The sequence below is a fragment of the Apodemus sylvaticus genome, chromosome 22 (assembly GCF_947179515.1).
Source record: "Apodemus sylvaticus chromosome 22, mApoSyl1.1, whole genome shotgun sequence".
NCBI classification, from domain to species: Eukaryota; Metazoa; Chordata; class Mammalia; order Rodentia; family Muridae; genus Apodemus; species Apodemus sylvaticus.
Window position 1 is genome coordinate 21,507,593 of NC_067493.1, and position 25,785 is coordinate 21,533,377.

General features: G+C 46.7%; 1 protein-coding gene across 2 annotated transcripts; it reads right to left on the reverse strand.

Annotated features, from left to right (window-relative positions):
* Window positions 1–13,433: 13,433 nt before the first annotated feature.
* Zscan25 (zinc finger and SCAN domain containing 25) lies at window positions 13,434–25,143 on the reverse strand. Of its 2 annotated transcripts, XM_052168113.1 has the most exons (6): window positions 24,998–25,143; window positions 22,305–22,733; window positions 18,810–19,011; window positions 18,198–18,289; window positions 17,183–17,306; window positions 13,434–15,352 (listed from the first exon to the last, which is right to left on the reverse strand). In XM_052168113.1, the coding sequence occupies exons 2-6, from the start codon at window positions 22,686–22,688 to the stop codon at window positions 14,523–14,525; spliced, it is 1,632 nt and encodes a 543-aa protein (XP_052024073.1). In that variant the 5' UTR covers window positions 22,689–22,733; window positions 24,998–25,143; the 3' UTR covers window positions 13,434–14,522. The 2 variants fall into 2 exon arrangements, with proteins under 2 accessions (XP_052024073.1, XP_052024074.1); XM_052168114.1 differs by lacking the exon at window positions 18,810–19,011 and having other exon boundaries at window positions 22,301–22,733.
* Between the last annotated feature and the right edge of the window lie 642 nt (window positions 25,144–25,785).

The window sequence follows — 25,785 nt, forward strand, 5'->3', positions numbered from 1 at the left end:
GTTCAGGCAGCTTCTAGGGGCTTCTGAGGACCACTTTAGGTTTCTGCTTCATGAGGAAAACCAGCACAAGTGGAGAACAAGTCATCTCCACAAGCATTAGCACTATGAGGTATGTGGGAACCTAGTACATGCATATCTGTGCCCCATGTGCCCTTAAGAGTCAGAATCAGACATGGAGGCCCAGAACTGAAATTACAGATACCTGTGAACCACCACGTAGGTGTCTGCAACTGGACCCAAGTCCACTGCAAGAACAGCAACTGTAAGTAATCTCTCAGGCTCCTTAATAAACATTGTATTAGCTACGTGTCTCATCTCTGTGACAGAGTACCTGACAGGAGCTACCTGAGGAAGACGTTTGCCTGGCTCGCAGTTGCAGAAGGTCCATAATGGTGGGAAAGCATTACACTAGAACAACTTAGTCTGTGGTGACAGGAGTCTGGGGCTGCTCACACCACGGAGGCAGTCAGAAGCAGAGAGCTACCCCAGAAACAGAACTAGCTACAACATTCAAGGCCAGCTCTTAGTGCCCTATATCTGCTGCTAGCCTCTACACCCCAAAGGTTCCATGACCTCCCAAGAGAGCACCACCAGCTGAAGACCAAGAGTTCAAATGCGTGTGCCTGAGGGTGATGGCTGGGATTGCAGACAGTATCATCCAGTTAGGAAAACAAATGAGTCAATCCTGGGCTCAGGAGAATAGCTAGTAGGAAAACGCTTGCTGCACAGTCATGAAGTGCTGAATTTGGAGCCCCAGAGCTCATGTAAGGATGGCCATGGTTGTGAAGTCTACAACCCCAGGGACCCTACAGTGAGATAGAAGGCAAAGACAAGCAAACCCCTGGAAGCTTGTGTGCTGCTTATTCTGATGTATGCAGTGGTAAGAAAGAGTCCCCCGCCTCAAAACAGAGTGGAAGATGTGGGCCAACACCAGAGGTTGGCCTCTTCATCCACACTATAGCATTTGTACACCTGCACACATGTACATATATATAATATGGGCACATGGGCATACACATACACACACACACAGACACACACACACAAAGAATCATCCAGGCATGGTGCTGCAAGTCTGTAATTCCCAGCATCCAGGAAGCTGAGACAGGCATATTGTGAGTTCAGTCCTGTCTAGGCTACCTAGTGAATTATGGGCTACCTTAGGCTATTGTGGGCAATGCACGGTGTATACCTGCCAGTTAGTTGGTCTTAAGAGTTCTTGATTATGCTGATCTTTCAGTAGCAAGACAGAGATGGGAGTGTGCAGTGAAGGGTTAACATAGTCTGGGCTGTCCAGACCCTTCATACTCCAAAGAAATGACTAGAAACTGAATAACCAAGATCAGACGAGTGTGTAATCCATATGAGGTAGTGCCATAAGTCCCGGGCACCTGAATACTTGATATCCAGTTGGTGGTTGTTTGGAGAAGACTAGTAGGTATGGCCTTCTTGGGGAAAATACACCACTGCAGACAAGCTTTGGGGGTCTCAAGCAAAGTGTGCCATTGGTCATTCCAAGCTGTTGGGGATTGCTTTAATGCTTTGTCTTAATTCGGTTCCCCAAATCACATGGGAATCTACACGTCCAAATGCTGAGGGTCCCTGCCCCAAATTGGTTTGTTAAAAAAAAAAAAAAAAAAAAAAAACTTTTTTTAAAGACGCCTTTATTGTTATATGTAAGTACACTGTAGCTGTCTTCAGACACACCAGAAGAGGGTGTCAGATCTCCTTACGGATGGTTGTGAGCCACCGTGTGGTTGCTAGGATTTGAACTCAGGACCTTTGGAAGAGCAGTCAGTGCTCTTAACCGCTGAGCCATCTCTCCAGCCCCCAAATTGGTTTTTGATTGATAAAATGCTGAGCAGGGTGAAAGAGGTGAAACTTTTAGGATTTCCAGGCAAGGAACACAGGGAGAAGAAGAAGGGGTGATACCATGAGAGGAGCATGGAATGGACGGACCATGCACCGTGAAGGAGCAGGAGGGTGAGATGGGCAGAAATGCAGGTGCAAAGGGAATGGGACCCCACGGGAGGGCTGCCCTAAAGGAAACAGGACAGCAAAGATAAAATATAGATTTAAGAAGTGTTAACTCAGGAACACCAGAGAGGGATGTGCGCTAGCCGCAGGGAGGTGTGGAAGTGTCCATCCATTGAGCTAGTCAAGGCATATCAAAATATAAAGTTTACATGTGTGTGTGTGTGTGTGTGTGTGTGTGTGTGTGTGTGTGTGTGTGTGTGTTCTGGCAGGTGTTGAGAAGCGGAACACCTGCCAGGAGCTCAGAATAGATTAGCTTTTTACCACTACACAAGCTAGCTCTCTGCTTCCTGTTTTATGGATGAAGATGTGAACTCTTCAGCTGCTGCTAAAGCACGATGCCTGCCTGCCTGCCTGCCTGCCTGCTGCCATGTTCCCCTTGGATGGTGATGGACTCCTATTCCTCTGGAACCATGAACTCCAAACCCTTCTTTCTTAGGTTGCCTTTGTCATGGTGTTTGATCACAGCAATAGAGAGCTTTCTGCAAGCTGTTGCCTTAGGCTTAAAGCTCCCACTATGGACTCCAGGACACTCTTGGAAAGTACACTCCTCCAGGAAAACAACAGGCAGAGGTGTCAAGTAGGAAGAGAGAGCCTGTTTAGCTCTAGGGAAATGAAATCACAAGGAACAGAAAGCAGCTTGCAGGAACCTGCAACATCAGCTGGAGGACATGCTGCCGTCTTCATCAGCTCTTTGCAGAGGTGTGATGCCATTCTAGTTTCACTCTGTTAGTGTGTTAGAAAAACATACTAACCAGAAGCAACTTGAAAAATAAATGGTTTGACTTAACACTTCCGGTCACAATCCATCACTGAAGAAAGTAAGGGCAGGAACCTTGGAGGAGCACAGCTTGCTGGAGCACTGCTTGCTGGCTTGCTCCATAACTTGCTTGTTCACAGGGTCTCACTTATCTAGTCCTCTTCTATTGCCCAAGACCACCAGAATAGGAATGGCACCGCCCAAAGTGGGCTGGATACTCCTGCATCCATTAGTAACCAAGACAGCCTCCCACAGACAAGCCCAGAGACCAATCTAATCTAGGCAATTCCTCAACTGAAGTTTTCCTCTCAGGTGATTCTACTATGTCTCAAGATGACAATTTAAGCTAACTAGGCCAAATGGGTTTTAGAAGAAGGTGATGTCTGTGAAGAGATGTAGCTCCTATACAGGGTTAAGTAAGGACTGGGGAAAGGCTCAAAATAAGGACGGAAATGCTGCCCCGGAAAAGAAAATGTTTTTCTCGCTTGGCCTAAACTATGTTCTGCTATGTCCTGTGTTTTGGGAAGCGGTTCTCAAGGTTCTTCAACACGGAACCTTCTTCAACACATTTTCAACATATGAAAATGTTTAGGTAAAGCTGTCTTTGTTTTAGTCTAGAAGTTGTCATTCTTCATTTGGTGGGAACAACGGCCTTAGAGTTTTCTCTGTCAGAGGCAATTTGAGGTAATGCTTTCCTTATGTTATAAAAGCTTCAATAAACAGGCTAGAAGAGCGCAGTTGCTTCTGCCTTGCTCTGCATCCCCTGCGTCCTAGTGTTTTTGGCGACCATCACCCAGGGACCCCAACGCACTAGATGTTGACAATGTCATATGATTAAGGCAGGGGCCACCGTTCATTCATCCAAAACAGATCTGTGCAGTGAGACTATACATTCGTTCTGTGAATAGTCTCAAGATTCACAGAGAGTCTTGGAGTGTAACTTTCTGAAGAAAACCTTGACAAGGACAGGGAGCCAGGCAGTGGTGGTGCAAACCTTTAACCCCAGCACTCAGAAGGCAGAGGCAAGCAGATCTCTCAATTCAAGGCCAGCCTGGTCTACAGAGTGAGTTCCAGGACAGCCAAGGCTATGCAGAGAAACCTTGTCTCAAAAAAAAAAAAAAAAAAAAAAAAAAGACTGCACATAACATCTAGAGGAAATGAAGAGGCAATTGTAACATGGTTGTTGGAAAGAAATCATAGCAGATGATCAGTCCAGACCCCACAGTCCCACTCCAGATCCACCACTCACTCTTTTTTGTTTGCTTGTTTGTTTGTTTGTTTGGTTTTTTTTTTGTTTTTTTTTTTTTTTCTGAGACAGGGTTTCTCTGTATAGCCCTGGCTGTCCTGGAACTCACTCTGTAGACCAGGCTGGCCTCGAACTCAGAAATCCACCTGCCTCTGCCTCCCAAGTACTGGGATTAAAGGCGTGTGCCACCACTGACAGGTCCACCACTAACTCTTTTAAAGATTTTTATGTGTATCAGTTTGTGTGTGTGTGTGTTCATGTGTATATGTGTATGTATATATGTGTGTTGTATATGTATGTGCATGTGTGTGCATGTATATCTGTATATGTATTCGTATATGTATGCATTGTGTATGTGTATGTATGTGTGTGTGCATGCATGCACGTGTGTATGCGTGTGTGCATGTGTGTATGCGTGTGTGTGCATCTGTATGAATGTGTGTATGTGTGTGCATGTGTGCACATTGTGTGTGTTTATGTAGCTGGATTTACAGGCAGTTGTGAGTCAAGGGAAGTAGATGCTAGAACCAAACTTGGGGCCTCTGGAAGAGCAGCAAGGACTCTTAAAGAGGGAGCTATCACCAGAGTCCCTTGTCTCTCATTCACATGACTATAAAAAGCCATTTGCGGACTGGAGAGATAGCTCAGCAGTTAAGAGCACTGGTTGCCCTTCCAGAAGTCCTGAGTTCAAATCCAAGCAACCACATTACCATGTGAAATGGGGTCACACAGCCATCTGAAATGGGATCTGAGGCCCTCTTCTGGTGTGTCTGAGGACAGCCACAGTGTACTCATAGACATAAAATAAATAAATCTTTTGGGTGGGAAAGAAAGAAAGAAGGAAGGAAGGAAAGGAAGGAAGGAAGGAAGGAAGGAAGGAAGGAAGGAAGGAAGGAAGGAAGGAAGGAAGGAAGGAAGGAAGGAAGGAAAGGAAGGAAGGAAGGAAGGAAGGAAAGGAAGGAAGGAAGGAAGGAAGGAAGGAAGGAAGGAAGGAAGGAAGGAAGGCAGGCTATTTGCACCCATTTGCACTCTTGGTTCCTTGGCCTGGTTCCTGGGATTCTGTGAGCCAAACAAACACTCCAAGATTGCTGACATAGAGGAGACTGAGGGCGGGGCTAGTGACTGATTGATAAGAACAAATGAACTATCGATAACATATGTGGTGCTGTTAACCATCAACCCAAGACCTCAACTGACCACATGAACTTAGGAAGTTCAAACTACACTCAGACAACCTCAGGCAGGCTAAAAGTGTGAACTTGTCACACTTTAGGAATAACACACTGTTTGGAAGACTCCTCAGACCTGTCACATAATGCTGACATTTCTTGAATGGGTTCTGTTTTCTCATAATATGACTGCCAAACCGGAACCTAAAATAGCCATTTCTTTCAAGGCAAAGATGGCATACCTGATCCTATCCCTGCTCCCCAGTTCAGGGGAGTCAATACTTCCAACCTCTTAAGGTACCAGGCACACATATAGACATACATAAGGCAGGCAAAACATAACTCTTGTTAAATATTAAACGACTTTAACTGACCACATAAGTCTTAGAAAAGTCCCACAATTTTCTCAGCTGGCTGTTTTCGAGGAGTTATTCAAATACCCCCAAAAATGCATTTGCCGAAAGAAGACCTTCTGTGGAAGCTTCTGAAAAAATAATAGGTTTATACACATTAAATTAACTGGGGAGCCAGGTGTGGTGATGCTTGCCTTTAATTCCAGTACTAGGAGGCAGCAGCAGACAGATCTCTGAGTTTGGGGGCCAGCCCGGGCTACAGAGCAAGTTCCAGGATAGCCAGAGTTACACAAAGAAACTCTGTCTCAAAAAAAATATGTGGGAACTTCAATGAAGAATGCTCACTTCTGTTTTGTCAGGAGGCAAAGACAGGAGACCCTCAGGAAAGTGGGTAGCTAGGCAACATCAACTTCAGGCCAACACAGGTGCACATGCAAACACATAGACACACAAGTTATTTTTATAAAGCCAAATTAAAGAGGCCTCCATTAGCTGGTGATGAAATATACTGAGAATCAAATTCTGTAACTGTGTGGACTGTGCAATATCAAATGTTTGAACCCATGAATGCACTCTAATTTTTTATAAATCATTGCCTATAATTAGGAGTGTATAACCCAATATGAGCAAAGTCCTAGATCCCATGCCAAATACTAAACCAAAGTTACTGCCCTGACGGGAAGCAAACAACTAGTTGATTATTGTAGAAACAGATCAGTAAAGGTTAGAACTCAAACTCCAGCCCACATTTTTCTTTCAAAAAATTTTAAGTGTGTATGCATGTGTGCATGAGTGCATGCCTATGTCTAACTGTCTACATGTACCTACATGCAAGTGCACATATGTGTGTGTGTGTGTGTGTGTGTGTGTGTGTTCCCATGGAGGCATCAGATCCCCTAGCGCTAGAGTAATAGGGGATTCTGGGACTTGAACTTGAGTCCTCTGGAAGAGCACAAGAACTCTTAACTGCTGAACCATCTCTCCAGCCCTTTATTCTGCATTTCGAGTAAGACCTGAATCTAAAGGCTATAGAGATGGCTCAGCGAGTGAGAGCACTGGCTCTGCTTCAGGAAGGGAGTTCAAATCCCTAGCACCTAACTTAAGAGCTGGGCATAACTACATACACTTTTGTAACTACAGTGCTGTGGAGTGGTGGAAGCAGGAAGATCCCTCAGGCTTGCTGGTGGGATCCAGATCAGTGAAAGGTCCTGTCTTAAAGTCCCAACATGGAGGGCTGGAAGACTCAGTGGTTAAAAACACTTATTGTTTTTGCGGAAAACCTAGATTCAGTTCCTAATACGAACTACATGGTAGCTAATACTCATTCATAACTCCAGTTGCAGGGGAGCCAACACTTTCTTCTGGCCTCCAGAGATATCAGGCATGGACATGGACATATATAAAAGTGGGCAAAACATATATACGGACATAAAAATAAACTAAAATACTGCGAATCAAAGGTACTAAAATGTACCTTTGTTCAATAAGAGAGCAACATCAAGATGCCTTGGTCAAGCCTTGAATACCTGGGTTTGATCCTTAGGACTTACATGGTGAAAGGGGAGAACCAACTCCTTCAGGTTGTCCTCTGACCTACCTACATACACACACACACAAAATAAGTAAATGCGTTTTTTGGGGTTTTTTTTTTTTTTTGGTTGGTTTTGGTTTTGTTTTTTTTTTTTTTTTTTTTTTTGGATTTGGTTTTTTCGAGACAGGGTTTCTCTGTATAGCCCTGGCTGTCCTGGAACTCACTCTGTAGACCAGGCTGGCCTTGAACTCAGAAATCCACCTGCCTCTGCCTCCCAGATTACTGGGATTACAGGCATGCGCCACCACTGCCCAGCATGTTTTAATTTTTTTTAAAGATTTTTTTTTTAGTTCCACCAATTTGCCTGCAAATTTCATTATGTTGTTGTTTTTAACAGCTGAGTAATAATACCCCATTGTGTAAATGTACCACACTTCCTTTATACATTCTTGGGCTGAGGGAAATCTAGCTTGGTTCCAGTTCCTGGCTATTACAAATAAAGCTGCTATGAATCCTTGTGATAGGATGAAATGTCCTTTGATTATATGCTCAGGAGTGGTATAGCTGGTCTTCAGGTAGGTAAGTTCCCAAATTTTTTGAGGACTAGACATATAGGATGCTAATTTCCATAGTAGTGTCCCCTTGCTCCGTATCTTCGCCAGCTTGTGCTGTCACTTGTGGTTTGGGTCTTAGCTCTTCTGACAGGTATAAGATAGAGTCTCAGAGTAGTTTTGATTCTCAGTTCCCTGATGGCTAAGGATGCTGATTGCTTAAGTGCTTCTTGGTTACTGGAGATGCCTCTGTGAGAATTTTGTTTAGCTCTGTACTCATTTTTTTTATTAGTTTGTTGATATCAAGTTTCATTTGGTTGGTTGGTTGGTGTTTTGAGACAGGGTTCCTCTGTGTAACAACCCTAGCTGTCCTGGGATTCACTTTGTAGACCAGGCTGGCCTCAATGTCTAATTTCTCGAATTCTTTATATGGTTTTGGATATTATCCCTCTGCCAGATGTAGGGTTGGTGAAGACCTTTTCCCATTCCGTAGGCTGCCTGTTTCATCCTATTGCTGGTGTCCTTTTCCATTTATTAATTGTTCATTTTAGTACCTGTGCTATTGGTGTTCTGTTTGTCTGTGCCAATGCATTCAAGGCTATTCCCCACTTTCCCTTCTGTCAGGTTCAGTATAACTAGTTTTATGTTGAGGTCATTGATCCACTTAGGATTCTAGTTTTGTTCAGTGATAATCGATCTAGCCTTCTACATACCAAAATCCAGTTAGACCAGCAACATTTGTGGAAGATGCTTTCTTCTTTTCCATTGTATATTTTTGGCTTATCAAAAATCGGGTGTGGATTTATGTCTGTATCTTTGATTGGATTCCATTGATTAATATGTCTGTTTTCATGCTACAGAACAGCTTGAAATCAGGGATGGTGATACCTCTGGAAGTTCTTTTATTGTATACTGTTTTAGCTATCCTGAGTATTTTTGATGTTTCATATGAAGTTAAGTATTGTGCTTTCAAGATCTGTAAAAAATTGTGTTGAAATTTTGATGGGGATTGTAGTAAATCTGTAGATTGCTTTTGTTGGATGGCCATTTTTACGATAATTGTACCGATCCATGAGGTTGACCTTCACATCTTTTGATAGCTTCAATTCCCTTCTTCAAGGACTTGAAATTTTTATCATATAGGCCTTTCATTTGCTTGGTTAGAGCTACCCCAAGATATTTTCCCCCACCCCTACCCCAAGATATTTTATACTATTTGTGACTATTGTGAAGAGTGTATATAAATTATTACTCCTTCAGAGAAATGCACAACACAACCATTATTTTTAGTATATAAAACCTTCATCTCCGCCTGGCTTTGGAATTCACAGGTTACACAAAGTTCCAATCCAGCCTCTCATTAGAAGCCTGCCATCAAGCTTGGGTGGCAGGGAGCCATCGGCATTGTCTGAGATCAGGAACAGAAAGAACTTTGTACATAGATTTCAACATTGTTTACTGTAGACATCTCAGATAAAGCTGTTACCTTAACATGGACATGTCGACACAGCTAACAAGATAGGAGGGTGTTTTCCGAATTAAATTTCAATTATGGGAGCTGGGGAGATTGTTCTGTTAAGAGCAATTGCTCTTCTTGTAGAGGACCTGGGTTCAATTCTCAATCTGTAGCACTAGTCCCAGAGGATCTCATATATTTTTCTGGTCTCCATAGGCACTAGACAATTTAAAGGAAGCAACTCACAAGTCTCAGGAAGTCCCCAAAATGTACCAGATTCACAAGATCCTTCCCTCCACACATTTATTAAATCAGTTTAAGGAGAGCACAGAAGAGATTCTCCAGTCTGTCAAGCTGCCTGTAAGTCCTGAAGAGAGCTCCAGGGTTCAGTCATCATGAGCCTTCACCCATGCTAGAGTGGGCAACAGAGATGTAGCTACCTTTAAGTCACCATGCTACTATGTATGCTTAGATTTTTTTTATTTATTTATCTGCTTGTTTATTTATTTATTTAATGTGCATTGGTGTTTCAGGATGTCAGATCCCCTGGAACTTGAGTTGTGGACAGTTGTGAGCAGCCATGTGGTTGCTGGGAATTGAACTCAGGACCTCTGGAAGAGTAGCCACTAGGCTTAAGATTTTTCAAAACCTACTTTAACGGGAGTTCTCAAGTGATTTAACCTCCCCTCTAACCCACCACTCAACAGAGGTCGTGGAAAGGTTAACAGGGAAAAGGGGGATATGTATCTGTTTAGAAAGAGTTCTTTGGGGCAACTGCAATCTTTGTTGTCAGGATATCAGCAGTTCAGTTGACACAGATCAGCGGTGGTAGAGCAACCCACTCACAAACACCGTTCATAAATCAGCAATGGCAGTTCAATCCAGAAGAAACCATAAGGCTCTGCCAATCAGCCCGAGTCCACAGAACTGACAAGAAGCTGTTGGAATATCATGAGAAGTTCTTTAGTGCGTGCGTTCCCCTCGATAAAGTCTTGACAAGCGATGATCAGTGAAGAAAGCAAGGTGAACCAATGCCACAGTGTTGTCAGCGAAGCCCAGTAACCAGTCAGCAAAGAGTGGCGAGGTGAACCAATGCCACAGTGTCATCAACTGTCTGTTGGGTTACACTTACACCTTTTCTAAACATCATGTGTTCTCTCCAGCGTCCACTCTAACAAAGCGCATGCCCTTTCTCCAGGCAGCTTCCAGAGGAACATGTGTCTCTTCTCAGCAAAACATCCTCTCATGTGTCTGCTTCAATAAAACATCCTCTTATAAGATGGTTTCCAGAAAAACATCATACAACTGAGTCTCCAAAGAAACCAGAAATTTCCTCTTCAAGCCTATCAATTACCTCTTTCCTATATTACAAGTAATCCCAATAAACGTATTTGTTTGCTAGGTTGGACCTTGGTGGTATTAGTACTTTGGCATGTTGTTGGTTCACTATCTGGGGTAACTAGACATTTGTTCACATCTTCCCAAGAATGCACACATATACACACACCACAAAATTTTTTAAATTGAATGCCAGCTAGGCAATGGTCATGCATACCTTTAATCCTAGCACTTGGGAGGCAAGCAGATCTCTGTGAGTTTGAGGCCAGCCTGGTCTATAGAGTGAGGTCCAGAAGAGCCAGGGCTACACAGAGGAAACTATCTCGAATGAATGAATGAATGAATGAATGAATAAATACTGTGGCTGCCTGCCAAAAAATGGGAAATAAAGCCACATTTCAAAGTGAATCAAGTAATAATACTGTTAGTCATTAGCACTTTTGTTTTGTGTACATATACACACATTCATGTGTATAGGGATACACGTACATGTGTATGAGGGGCCAGAGGTTAGCCTCAGGGATCATTCCATATGTAATCCATCTAGTATTTTAAGACAGGGGATCTCAGCAGCCTTGAATTCATCAGACTGAGATTTACATGGGTTTTGAGAATTGAATTCAGGTCTTCATATTTGCACAGCAAATACTTTAATGACTTAACCATCTTCCTAGCCCCTACTTACCATATCTACAAAGCAAATTAGAAAAACAAGTCCCAGTAAAAAGATAACAGGAGGCACCCTGAGAAAAAAACACAGCTTGAAATTGTTAACAGCACACATCAACAAGACACTTTCCCAGCAGTCCACATTCAAAGCCATGACACAAGGGATATCCATGCTATTTACAGTTCAGAAATGTATGAACGGCAAGGGCCAGAAAAACGGCTCAGCAGGTAGAGATGCTTGCTACCAAGCCTAATGATCATAAGTTTCAGGTATTGAACTCACTGATTCCTGAAAACTGTCCTCTGACCTCTACACTTGCACCTTGCAAATATGTACACACACACACACACACACACAAATAAAATTCAAAGAATTTAACAGCAGCAAAATCCTTTCTTGCCAGTAAGTTAATCTGCATATGTATGTGGTATCTGGGTGTTCAACTGTGTGTATGTGGAGTCCAAAGGTTGATACTGGATGTCTTCCTCTCTCTCTTCACTTACATATCAAGGTGGATCTCTTGATAACCCCAGAGCCAGCCATCTTAATCTGGCTAGCCAGCTTGCTCCAGAGACCCATCCCAAGTTTCCACCTCCCACAAACTGGGATAACAGGCAGGCAGAGCAGCCATGCCCACTGGGCTCTTATGTAGGGTGCTAGGAATCTGAACGCCAATCCCCAAGCCTACACTGCAAACATTTTCCCTGCTGGACCACATCCTTAGCCCCAGATTTTTTTTTTTTTTTAAATCTAAGCCCCATAGTCGTTTTTTAAAAAATTTGTTTTTAATGCTGTAAACAGCATTTTAATGTTGTGAACAGATACCTAGCTGGCACACATAGCCTTTGTGAGTACCTGACAGAATACATGAGCACACATGTATACACACACACACATACACGATTTTTACAAATCTTAATAAAGAATATACATCAGGTCTGCTGTAGTTAGAGGTGGTTGTGAGCCACTCAACATGGGAGCTAGGACCCAAACTGTGTGGTGTGACCAGCTCCTCCTGTGACTGCCCCACGGTAACTGACTATGACCTGGAGCTATGAGCTGATATAAATCCTTTTCCCCCTTAAGGTTGTTTTGGGGTTTTTTTGTCAAGTCATTTGAGCACAGCAACAGAAATGAAACTAGAATGGTTGGTATTCAGGTCCCTGAATGTCTCAGATGACAGGAGTCCAAATGATCAGAGGAGGACTATTCGGTATCAAAGATGGGTGGTAAATATAACTCAGGGCAAGAAGCTGACAGGGCTTAAACCCCACCCTTAATTCCAGCACTTGGGGAGCAAAGGTAGGTAGATCTCTGAGTTAGAGGCTAGCCTGGTCTATGTAGTAAGAACCTGTCTTAAAATACAACAAACAAAAACCCCCTCAGACTCAGAGGAATCTGAAGATCAAGTTCATTCACTAAGATAGGAATCCTACAAGCTCAGGGATTTAAAATGTTATTTACGTATACATGTGTCTCTCTGTGGGTATGCATTTGTGTGCAGAGGCAGAAGAGCGTGTCTGATCCCTGGGGCTGGAGTTACAGAAGTTTTGAGCCACTCAGTGTGGGAACAGGGAATCAGACTCAGGTCTTCTGCAAGAGCAAAGCCCAGTCTTAATGGCTGAACCATCTCTCTAGCCTGTAACACTTTTTAATTCATGTTCATATTTATGAGAGGTCTGTGTATGTGCAAGTGAAGGTGACCAAAGAGGCTAGAAGAGAGAAGCCTCGAAGAGTATGTCGGATCCCCTGAAGATGCAGTTACAACCTGGTGTGAGATGCCATAATCAAACCTGGGCCCTCGCTTCAAGAACAGCAACTCTCTTAAGCACTGAGCTGTCTTCCCAGCCCTAAGCTCAGGGGACAGTCTCTGTTTGATTCACTGATTCATCTGCCTAAGCTTACAGAGCTCATAGCATACTGTAGGACCTCAATGAACACGAAATGAATGAGATGAGAATAAGGGTTAGCCAGGCCTGGGGGTGCAGGTGTGGACCTCCAGCCACTGCACAGGATGGAGCAGGAGGGTTCAAGGCCTGAGTGGGCCAAAAGACAACTCCAAGGCCAGCCTGAGAAAAATATCAAGACCTTGCCTCAAAATAAACTTTTTTGTGGGGGAAGGGATAAAGCTGGGAATATAACTGGCCTAGTATGAGTTAAGCTAAGTATGAGTTCAATACCTTGTGCCCACCCACACACAACCTCACTCTCTTTCTCTCAGAGGTAGTATATATACTAAAGTTCCATTCCTATACTAAATATAGGGCATTAATATTAGTTTGTCTTTCAGATTCATTCACCAGGAATTTCCAGGAAAGTTACTAATTGTCTTAAAATATTTTCATGTTTATTCAGTGATCAGTAGCAAAATATTAATTTCCTAGTGGCTGTGGTTAGTGCAAGGAATAATGAGATGGGAAGACTTTACAGATGAGAGTAGAATGTTCCAGTCCATGACAATAAGGCTGCCAAGAAAGAGATATAAACAAGGCTGCACGAGAGAAGTCCCCACCTGAGGTGGAGTATGTGAGGGCCCACAGAGGGACAGGCTGGCACAGGAGAGTGCAGAAGTTCTGACGTGGCCTTGGCAACAACACGTGCTTTGGGATACTTACAAGCTCCAGCTGTGCTCACACACTCCACAGTATCATTGCTTCCACCCCCACAGCCTTCCGAGAGCCAGGAGCACAGTAGATGTTTAATAAATATTTGTAAATGAAAGACAGCTGGAGGGAGGGCAGGCCTGGACTAATGATCTCGAAGGCAAGACAGAGCTGTCTGACAATGAGAGCTTCAAGGCTGGGCACATGCCTCAGTCAGTCGAGTGCCCCACCCAGCATGCACAAACCCTGGGTGTCATCTCCAATACAACATAAACCAGGCATGGTGGCACATTCCTGCAATCACAGCCCTGGAGACAGGAGGGGCTCAAGATCATCCTCAGCTACACAAGGAGTCTGAGACCAGCTTAGATGATATGAGACCTTATCTCAAAACAAAGGAGAGATGGAGAGAGGGGGAAAGGGGCAGAGAGGGGGGAGGGAAGAGGGGAGGAGAGGGAGAGAGGGAGAAAGGGAGAGAGGGAGAGAGAGAGAGACAGAGAGACAGAGAGAAAGAGAGAGAGAGGGAATATGAGCTTCAAGCTGCCTATTTGCAATAAAATTCTGCCCTTTCCTCCAAACTTGTTCAGGAGGTGGGTTCCCATCCCCACTGTGGAAGGATAAGAAAGCCTGAAGCTCGTGATAGTTTCCCTGTAATAGGTGAGGGAAACTGTGGGCCTTCTGCAAGCTTCCCATATGCCAGGCTCTGCCCTCCTCCTACTTGAGCACATTCTGCTGTCCCTCACTGGGCACTGCCCAGACCACTCGGTGCAACACAAGTCGCTCCTACGGCAGAGCTGCTCCCTGGGTAGGCTCACTGCACCGGGGGCTCCTGGCGATGCTGGGTCTTCTGATGACGGTTGAGGATGGACCTCTGGTTGAAGCTGCGGCCGCAGGCTGGGCAGTGGTAGGGCTTCTCGCCTGTGTGGATCCTCTGGTGTCGCACCAGCCGTTCCCCCTTGCTGAAGCGCTTGCCACACACCTGGCAGCCATAGGGCTTCTCCCCGGTGTGCGCACGCCGGTGCACGGCCAGGTTGGCATTCCGGCTGAAGCTCTTGCCACACTCGCAGGTGTAAGGCTTCTCCCCCGTGTGCGTCCTGCGATGCACCAGCAGATGCTGCCTCCGGCTGAAGCCCTTCCAGCAGTCTGCACACTTGTAGGGCTTCTCCCCGGTGTGGCTGCGCTGGTGCACCTCCAGGTGATGCCTCTGACTGAAGGTCTTCCAGCACTCGCCACACACATAGGGCCTCTTGCCCAGGTGGGTCCTCTGGTGCTTGGTGAGGTACTCCCTCAGGGTGAAACCCTTCCCGCACTCCACACAGCCGAAGGATTTCTCTTCTTCGTGGGTCCGCTGGTGCCTGACGAGGTTGGAGCTCCGACTAAAGCCTTTTCCACACTCAGGGCACTGGAAAGGCTTCCAGAAAGAATTGTGGGCATTGAGGGCATCAGGCAGGGGTACCCCATGCTGAGGAGCAGGAAGCCCAGGCAGGCTGGTCCCAGAGCTCCCAGGCTCCTGTTCACAGGTGCCCCCTGGCCCAGGAACCTGGATGGCGGCTTCTCCAAAGCCATCGGAAGTCAGCCCAACAAACGCTCTCTTCAGGTCTTCCTGCTGGGGCTTAGCCTCCTTCTCCTTGCTCCCAGCACCTGTGCAACAAAGGATGTCAACATGTGGTGATGTTCCGTCACACCTCCAACTGCTGCTCTCCATGCCCAGAAACCAGGCACCACCCCGGCTCTCTGTACCTGTTCCTCTGCCAGCTCTCGGACCGTGGCTCTCAACCTTCCTAATGCTGTGCCCCTTTAATCCGGGTCCTAATGTGTGGTGACCCCTAGCCATAAACTTATTTCATTGCTACTTCATAACTGTAATTTTGCTACTGTTATACATTGTAATGTAAATATCTGATATGTGACTTCAAAAGGGTCAAACCAACAAGTTGAGGACCACTACTCTAAAGCAGTGTCTGACCTTGTGGCCCCCAACTCTCTCCTGCATGCCAGGGGCCATGCGGGCTAGTGTAAGAGACACAGTATAGACTTACCACCACCATCCCCCAAACCTTCAAAAAACAGAAAGTCACTTCTTTCTGGGGATCTGAATGGAACTGAAAGACCTACAGGCTGCCATCTCTCCTCTCAGGCCCCTCATGGCTGCCTATGGTTATGCTACGATCTACACTTCACTAATATTCAGGCTATGTCATGCTATCTGCGGTCCTATCTATCTGTTAACGCTGCCCCCCCCCACACACACACACACACCTTAGACCCGAAGGCTTACTCTCCACTGTGACACTGTGGTCCTGCTGGCAAAGCATGTCTGAAAACCAGCTCCTCTCTTTCCATCAGTGACCCCCGAAAGAACATGGTGCCCCTGGCTCTGCCTCCCAATGCATGCCTTTATCTTGCTGGCGGGGGCAGTGGTTTGGCTTTTTGGGGTCAAGTCTCACTCTAAGTCAGGCTGGCCTCAGACTCACAGTCCTGAACGAGGACTGTGTAATCACCCAGCTCCTTAGTATGTCCCATCAATGGCCCCTCTTTTCCTTTGGTTAACAACCTCAACACCTCTCACTTCCATGAGCCCTGAACTCTGACCTTTCTTTACTCTCACCACCTCCCTGTCCTGATGCTGAATTGCGTGACAGATTTTAATACCCTCCCACTAAATGTTCTGCTAATTCAGACTTTTACTTCCTTCAAAACCTAACTCAGTGGGGCTGGAGAGATGGCTCAGCAGTTAAGAGCACTTGTGTAACCAGCAGACCTGAGTTCAGATCCCGGCATGCATAGCACAAGCCCAGTGTGGTCTCACGCATGACTGTAACAGCAGCACTGTGAGTGGCAGCGACAGATCACTAGGACTATTGGAGAGACCCTGCCTCAAAGGAATAAGGCCAAGTGAGAAAGGGAGAAACCTGATTCCCTCCTCTTTCCTCGGGGCATGAGCATAGATATGAGCCTCCATATATATGTGTGTGTATGTGTGCATATACAGCACACATGCACAAATGTGACTTGGTGATTTCTATGAAGAGCACCCCCTGCTGACTCTCTTCCCCTGGCCTCTTTTACACTGTCATCAGTCAGTCCTCACTCACTCTATCTACAGCTGTCCACACACGTGCAGGGACACTGAATTCTCCCATCCAGCATACCCTCCACCCCCACCCATCCCAAACCAAAGCTGCTACTTGGGCCTGCATGCAGGGGTGAGCAGATCCACACTCCTCCTCTGCCCCTTCCCCTTCTCTGCAGCCCTCCATGCCCCTCAGTCACGGCACACAGTTGGTGTATTGGCCTCAACCACCTGCCTTGTCACAGCCAGTCACTGTCTTATCTTTGCTTGCTCCAGCCTACTTCCTGTCATCAGCCCAGGTATGTACCACCTGTTCTGTCAGCAGCACCATGGCTAGGGCGAGACTCTTAAGCTGCAGTTCCCAAACTCCTATTCCTCACTTTGGCCAGCAGTCTTACCTGGAAGGACCCCACAGTCCTGAGAGTCCACGTATTCCCCAAAGCAGTCGATCTGAGCCGGGGCCACATGCCTCCATTCCTCCTCAGGGAAACCCAAAGTCATGTCTTTAAATGGCCCCAGACCCTGAAACAACAGGAGACTGCTATAAAGAAAGAGCCCTGGAGCTACAGAGATGGCTCAGCCACTGAGAACACTTACCACTCCTGAAGAGGACCCATGTTCAGTCCCCATCACACACACACACACACACACACACACAGAGCAGCTAATAACTGCCTATAACTCCAGTGCCAGGGGATCCAATGCCCTCCTCTGGACACTAAGTGCACCAGGCAAACATGTGATACACATACATACAGACAGACAGACAGACAGACAGACAGACAAAACATTCATACACATAAAAAATAAAAAGAAATTAAAAGAAAAAAGTAAGAATCTTAGGACTGGTGAAATGGCTCAGCGGGTAAAAGTACTAAACTACAATACTTGCTACTAACCCAGATGACCTCAGTGCAACCCCTAGAAAAGAAAATGGTATAAGGAGAGACCTAACTCCAGCAAGCTGTCCTCTGAACTCTGCGAGAGCAATGTGGTATACCCCTCACCGTATATACACTAAATACATTTTTAAAACAAGGTGAGATAGTCTACCAGTAGCATCAAAGAGAAGCTCAGGCAGAACAAAGACGGAAGGAACTGGACCCTGGGTGAGCGGGAAAACAGAACTGCAATCTCCCAACAGCTTTAACGCAGGCTGACAGACATGCGCAGACCACCTCAGCATCCAAATGTCATCCTTCAAGCTTGAGCCACCTCTGTGTATCCCCTCAAGCCCCACCTTGAGGCTGTTTAAAAAAAACATGTTCAGTAGGTGAAGCCTGACGGCCCAGGCTCTGTTCCCCAGAACACACATAAAGGTAGAAGCAGAGAAACAACCACACAAAGCTGCCCTGACTCCCACACATATACAACGTAAATAAATAAAATCTCCAAACAGGTTTATCAGCTCACCTGGGACGTGGCTGCAAGGAACCCAGCAGCGATCTCTTGGTCTCTGGCACTCACAGAGGGAAGCCCTGGACCCACGTGAAGAATGGGCAATGCTGGGCGGAAACAAAACCCAGAGGGGTCAGGACTGTTGTCTGCCAGCTCAAAGGCACCCCTCCCTGACACATACAACCTCAGAACCCACAGACCACACAGAATTACATCAGTACCACAATGACCCCCAGCTAGGAGTTCTGCCTGTTTTGGCAAGAGACTGTCCCATCCTGTTCCCTCAGAGTTAGGCACACTCCTGAGTCCCTCATGAGGATAGCTCTCTCTCAGGCGGGTGTGGTCTGCTTCCCTACTTAATAGATAAGTCTCCCATATCACCAGCATAGGGCCTAGGGGTTCTAGAAGGATGTGAGAAGGGAGAAGAAATGATAGAACATGGTTCTAGACATAGCCCAGAAAATTGGTCAAGGTGTAAAAAAATACTGCATTTGCTTTCTACTGGGGCAGGGGAGGTAGCCCGTAAAACTCAGAATTATACCTTGCACATAACTACTTAGCGCAGTGCCAAGTTTCTGAAGGAACGGTGGCTGGAAGGGTCCCACATCCTCATTATCTGAGTCTTACCTTGCTCCTGGAAGGCCTGTGACCCATCTCCAGGGCCCTGGCTCAGCTGTTCTGCAGTGCTTGGGCCTAGGCTCTGAACTCCTTCCCCCTGGGGTATCCCCCATTCAGGCTTGACTTCTACTGGCCCCAAGTGGATGCCTGATTGCCAAGATCCTCCACCAAGGGCTGTGACCAGCTGTTCTCCCTGGGCATGGCAAGGAACCTAAGAAGAATCCCCATACCAATTAGAACGAGACCTGCTGGAGGCTGTTAAAAAGAGAGCTGAATTAAAACCAAAAAGAAAGCAGGGCTGGGGTGGGACTCAGTGGGTACAGTGCTTGGCTGGTGTGCGTGAAGGCCTGGAGCACTGGGTTCCATCCCAGTGCCACATAAACCCAGGGTAGTGGTCCAAGCCTGGAATCCTAGCACTCAGTAGAGGCAGGAGGATCTTTCAGAGTTCAAAACCAGCCTGGTCTAATTAGTGAGCTGAGGACCAACCAGAACTACAACAGTAGACCCTGTTTCCAAAAAACCAGATAGCAAACAACAGAAAGGAAGACAGGGAGAAAGGGAGGATGGAAGAAGGAAAAGCTGCTGAACTCTTCCTCAGGAAGAAATCTAAGCTCTCCCGTTTTTGTTGTTTTTAAGAGTTATTTGAGTCAGGTGTGGTGGCACACGCCTTTAATCCCAGCACTTGGGAGGCAGAGGCAGGCAGATTTCTGAGTTCGAGGCAAAACTGGTCTACAGAGTGAGTTCCAGGACAGTCAGGGCTACACAGAGAAACCCTGTCTTCAAAAACAAAAACAAAAACAAAAACAAAGAGTTATTTGCTTTATTCATATGAGTACACTGTAGCTGTCTTCAGACACACCAGAAGAGGGCATCAGATCCTATTACAGAAGATGACTGTGAGCCACCATGTGGTTGCTAGGAATTGAACTCAGGACCTCTGGAAGAGGAATCCATGCTCTTAACCACTGAGCCATCTCTCCAGCCTGCTAAGCTCTCCCTTTACAAGGCCCTGTTTTGTACCAGTCCATGCCATGGGACAACCGTCCTTCTACCTGCCTCAGCAACTCCAAGCCCAGTGAACAGTATCCCAGAGTCCTGTTGAGAACTCTGGAAGCAAGACTCACAGTGGGAAAACAACTTCACAAATTTGTTTTAGAAACCCAAAATAAAAGCCACAAACCCCAAAATGATGAACTAACTAATGAAAAACAGCTGTTCCACAGAAAGTGGGATTTTGCAGCCAGTCTCATAGAAAAGGGGCCCTGTTCACTCTCTTCCCTGCTCTGTTTTTAATACTGATAATCAACTTGACAAGATCGAGAATCACCAATGAAACAAACCTCTAACAAATCTGTGTCTAGACTTGGTTAACTGAGGTGGGAAGACCCGCCTTGAATGTAGAAAGCACTGTCCACAGGCTGAGGTCCCTCACTGAATAAGAAAGTGAGGGACTAGAGAGGGCTCAGCAGCTAAGAGCGCACACTACTCCTGCAGAAGCCCTAAGTCTGGCTCACAACCACCCATATATAGCGCTAGCTCCAGGGGATCCAATGTCCTCTTCTGGCCTCTGTGGATAACCAAATATATTTGCATATACTGACAGGCAGACACACACAAATACACAAAATAAAAATAAAAATGTTATAATCTTTAAAGCAAAAAGGGGAAAGTGAGCGGACTAGCAGCTTTCATCACTGCTTATTGACAGTGGATGTGGTGCGGCCAACTGTCTCAGCCCTGACAACACACTTCCCCAACAAACTGTGAGCCAATATGTGAGCATCTCTCTCTCTATTAACTCCTGGCCTTAGATACTTACTTAAGCCAGGCGGTGGTAACCCATGCCTTTAATTCCAGCACACAGAAGGACTCAGGTAGGACTCTGTGAGTTTGAGGCTAGCCTGGTCTACAGAGTGAGTTCCAAAACAGCCCCAGCTACACAAAGAAACCCTATCTCAAAAGAACAACAAACAAACAAACAAAAGGTATTTAAGGGCTAGAAAGGCAGCTCAGTGATTAAGAGCACTGGCTGCTCTTTCAGAGGACCTGGTTCAATTCCCAGAACCTGCATGGCAGATCATAACTCACTATTACTCCAGTTTCAGGGGATCTGGACTCCAGAGACACTGTATACACATGCTGCACAGACGTACATGCAGGCAAAACATAAAAGTTTTTAAAATATTAAAAAGAATTTTTTGTTTGTTAGAGACAATATTTCTCTGTATAGCCTTGGCTGTCCCAGAACTGTCGACCAGGCTGGCCTCTAACTCAGAGACCAGTCTGCCTTTGCCTCCTGAGTGCTAAGATTAAAGGCATGTGCTGTCACTGTTTAGCTTTGAAAAAACAATCAAGAAGTCTTTTTTTGTATGTGTACGTGTGCTACCTATGCATGCTGCACGCATGTTCACTCCTGTGTGGGTACACATGAATGCACAATGGGTGAACTCAGAGTCTTTCCCTATCAATCTGCACCCTGTGACAATCTGCACAGTCAAGGCCTGTGACGTCATTTCTTGCTTGCTGACTTCAGCTGGCCGTCTAGCTAGCCTACTCTGTGGAGGCCAACACACCTCCTGAGGGCTGGGATTATATATAGGTAGACCTCGAACCCACCCACCCAGTGTTTACACGGGGGCTGGGAAACCAAACTCCAGTTGTTCTCATCCTCCTCATCCACACAACTGGCTCCCCAGCCCTAAAAAAAAGAAATGTCTTTAATACAGTCCACTCTGCTCCTCAACTCCTTTCTGCAACAACTGAAGCCACAAACTGACTGTGCCTAAGTGGAGGTCCCTAAGGGTAAGCAAGGAATCCCCAAGTGACACACTGGGGTTGTGCCTGAATCCCAGTTGCCTCTTCCCCTCGGGCCTGCAGAGCTTACAGTAGACCTGGAAAACCATCACGAACGACTGCTTTCATTGGATTTACAACTCACCAGGGGTCCCTGACTCCCAGACCACAGTATCAGGCTTTTCTGCCCATGGACATCTTTCCTGGAGATGGCTTTCTTTTGTTTAATATTTTAAATGTGTATATGATGTGTGTGGGAGAGTGTGTATTCACGCACGTGCGTGTGTATGCATGTGAGTACAGACACGTGTGGCATCAGTGGACAACTTCCAGTGTTGGCTGTCCTTACAGTACACATTCTTGCTGATCACTGTGGAGTATGCCTGGCTCCCTGGCCGGCAAGTTTCCGGGGCTCTCCTTTCTCTGCCTCCAGGCATCACACATGCACGTTATCTTATGTGCCTGTTCTATAGGTCCCGGAGATCTAATCTCAAGACCTCATGCTTGCCCAGCAAGTACTTACCCACTGAGCCATCATCTCAACCCCTGAATCTTGTTGCTAAAATGCAGCTACTCTCCAGGAAAAGCCCTCTGGGGCAGGGGACAATGGAGTAGACCCCACGTCTCATCTATTCCCACCACCTTCTTAGCCTCTTCATCTCTGTCTCCCACACCAACGAAGAAAGGCCTGGACACCCTCTTCTCACCCACCGCCTTGGCCTCCGAGCTCCCCATCAGCTCCTCCACCATGGCCACCAGAGCCTTGCCGCTGTCTGGGCTGTGTTCCCGGATCCAGGTGTAGAACTCCCGGGGCAGGATGGTGAGGAACTGCTCCAGCACCAGCAGCTCCAGGATCTGTTCTTTGGTGTGCAGCTCCGGCCTCAGCCACCGCCGACAGAGCTCTTGGAGCTCCCTGAGGGCTTCCTGGGGACCAGCGGCCTCTTGGTAGCGGAACTGCCGAAACCTCAGGCGGAATGCCTCCGGACTAGAGTCCTCCCCTCCCCGGCCCCATGGCAGCTCCTTCTCCAGTTTGACCACCGGAGCACCCATCTGCTGTTGAGGATCTTCCGCCATCTCCAGACGCTCTTTCAGCATCTTCAAGCTCCAGCAAGACTGAGGGTGACGACAGGGGTGACCCACCTGAGAACAGAGAGGCACAGAGCGACCCAGAGTGACCGGTCAGCCCATCCACTTCTGGGTCTATCTCAGAATTCTGACAGCCATCGTGAAAATCCTAGCAACTGACTCGGGCTTACGCCAGTCACGATAATGACAGTAGAACAACAGATAAAATCAAGACAGATTTTTAAGGTTAAAACCAACAAATGCACTAGTGGCTTAGCTACGATACTGTACTCAGTCTAAATACTATGCCATACGTACAGGTTACTGCACTGCTCTTGATCGTCCATCATAACTAGACAGTAAAACCCTGCTGAAGACACAATACCTTTGGACACAGAAAAATCAAGCTGGAATTGACCTGGAAATTTCCTCCTCGTTAGCTGGTTTTCATAGCGCTGGAAGGTGCCATACAGGCCACTGGAGGAAAAAAGCCATTGCTGGTATTTCCCAGCAGTGAAGCTTGTGTGGTACAGTAATGAATGACCTGACGGACAAGACACGCCCACTGGTGTAGCTGTGGCATGAAGGGTATGCATGGAAGTAACCAACCGCTTCCCGCCTAGACTTGCGGCCTGCTCCACAGGAGGGAATTTATGCCTGGTACTGGAAACTTCCTCAAAAGCCCACAGCCAGGGAGATGATGAGCCTAAGGGAGAACCTACTACTGTGGTATTTCTAAAGCAGACATGGTGTCAAACGACCTTCTAAATATTTATACCTATACCTATAAACTGGTGCTGCTCTCAGCCTCGGCCAGGGAAGCCTCTACTTCCAGCCAATGCAGAGACTCGCACCTGGTCAAGGCACTAAGAACGAGGGACTGTTGACTGCTCGGGCCCTAAACGGGACAGCTATATCAACGCCCCACACACAGCCAAGCCTCCGTGAACAACACAGTGGAAGGGGGGATAGAAAGAACCTAAGAGTCAGAAGAAGGGGAGGAGTACTGCGAAAGGCTGGATATGGTGTGGCCACTGCACGTGTCAACTTACTGTGGCCATGGTCATCTACAGAGGACCCGCATAGGATCAAGCCAAATAAACCAGTCCTCGTGCCAAGAAAAAAGAAGAGGTTGTGAAAGTGGGAGGAGTTGTTTGGATGTCCCTGGGAGAGGTATGAGAGGGGAGTTAGATATACTCAAGACATTGCATGCCTATACAAAATGTCAGAGATGAGTAAAAGAAGAGACAGAGAGAATATGAAGGCAGCTATAGCTGTCCCCCTCCCAAAACATGGGAGGTCTAAAAGGAAAGGTGAGGCTAGAGACAGCTCAGCGACTAAGAGCATTGGCTGCTCTTGTAGAAGAGCCAGATTCACTTCCCAGCACATACACGGTGGCTCACAACTGTCTCTAACTTCAGTTCCAATAAATCTGTGGCATCTTCTCTGTGGGCACCAGGCATGTGGCCATAGCCATATACGCAGTGGGGGAAAAAAACAACCCATCACATAAAAACAAAAATATATCCAAAAAAAGGGAAGAGAACAAGTTGGGTGTACTAGTGCACACCTTTAATTTCTGCATTGGGAATAAGAGGCAGGCGGATCTCTGGGTAGGCCAACCTGCTCTACATAGTGAGTTCCAAGACAGTCAGAGATACATAGTGAAAACCTGTCTCGTTAGTGGCCTGTAATCCCTGAACCTGAGAGGCCAAGGCAGGAGGATGGCGAGATCCAAGCCAACCTGGACACGACGAAACTGGAAGAGAGGGAGACAGAAGAGATGGAGGGAGGAGAAAAGGAGGAAAGAATGACAGGTGGGAAGCAAACATTACCCTCGAGGAAAAAGAAGCTGCAATGCAGACCGTAAAATGAGTCTTGTTTACTTCCGGGGCAAGCAGGCAGGCAGGCTTGCAGGCAAAACAGGCCCCAAGCCCAAAGCACTAAGGCCTCTGCTCATTAGCGCAACTAGCGTGCGACAGGCCACGACCTTATGTTACATATTCTATTGGATGCATTTCTCTATCCGTCTGTTAAACTAGCTCTTCGTTTTTCCATCTATAACACCCATCTTTCTGCTGCAGAGCTCTCTCGAACGTCCCAGCTATTGCCTAGCTCGGTCTGCTGGTGCCCTGGGGCAAGAGGCCCTCGTGGACCTTTGAGGCCTCTGGCAAACAGAAGGTGCCGCGTGGCTATTCTTCCAATAGCTGTCTTGCATCTGCGTCTAGAAACGCTCGGCGTCCCTTTTCCGAGTCCCAGGGTCAAGGTCTTCCTGCGGTTCCCGGACACCCCACATTAGGCCCCCAGCCTGGCCCGACCGCGACCCGCATGGATCTTACCTGAGATCACGGCTGTGCGTGGAGATTACGACCCCTGGACCGCTGCTGCCCCGCCTAGATGCAGCTTGCTCCGTTCAGCCCCGCCCCGACACGACCCGCCCGCGGCCTTGACTGCGCGCTCAGCACCTGCCCCGGCCTGCGCGGACCGGAAGTGGGTGGCGGATGCTGTCAGGCAGGTGCCCTACGGAAAGGGCCAGCGTCCGGTTCCTCTCTAGGATGCTCGGAGGTCCGAGAAGGAGGTATTTCTCTATGGTCTGTCCAGGCTCCCATCTCCAGACTCTATGCACTTCCATACCTTTTATTTTTTTTTAAATGAATCTCTACAAAAAGGAGTTTTTCTGCCCTAGGCTAAGATATGGATTAGTCTATGTGTATAAACATAAATATTTTAACGTTTTTATATGTATTTGTGTGGTGTATGTTAGAGGACAACCTATGGAGTCAGTTCTCTCCTTCCACCAACTAGGTCCCAAAAGGAATTCAGATCATCCGGCTTAGGGGCATGCACCTTGACCCGCTGAGGCATCTCACTGCTCCCAAACAAAAATATTTAGAAGGCAATTGGAGAATATGTTCTTTTAGGAAAGTTGATGGTTAGTTTTAAATCTATCTTAACAATCCAGGATCACCTAGAAAAAAAAAATTTTTTTTTTTTTTGGTGTTTTTTGAGACAAGGTTTCTCTGTGTAGCCCTGGCTGTCCTGAACTCACTCTGTAGACCAGGCTGGCCTACGAACTCAGAAATCCACCTGTCTCTGCCTCCCAAGTGCTGGGATTAAAGGCGTGTGC

Bases quoted from the DNA above. Each gene is read 5' to 3' on its own strand.
- Zscan25 (XM_052168113.1), bottom strand. From the start codon at position 22,688: ATGCTGAAAGAGCGTCTGGAGATGGCGGAAGATCCTCAACAGCAGATG. The intron at 18,290-18,809 runs GTAAGACTCAGA...GTTTCCGCCCAG, and splicing joins ACAGGCCTTCCAGGAGCAAG to CATTGCCCATTCTTCACGTG. The intron at 17,307-18,197 runs GTGAGCTGATAA...CTGTTGTTTCAG, and splicing joins TCCTTGCAGCCACGTCCCAG to GGTCTGGGGCCATTTAAAGA.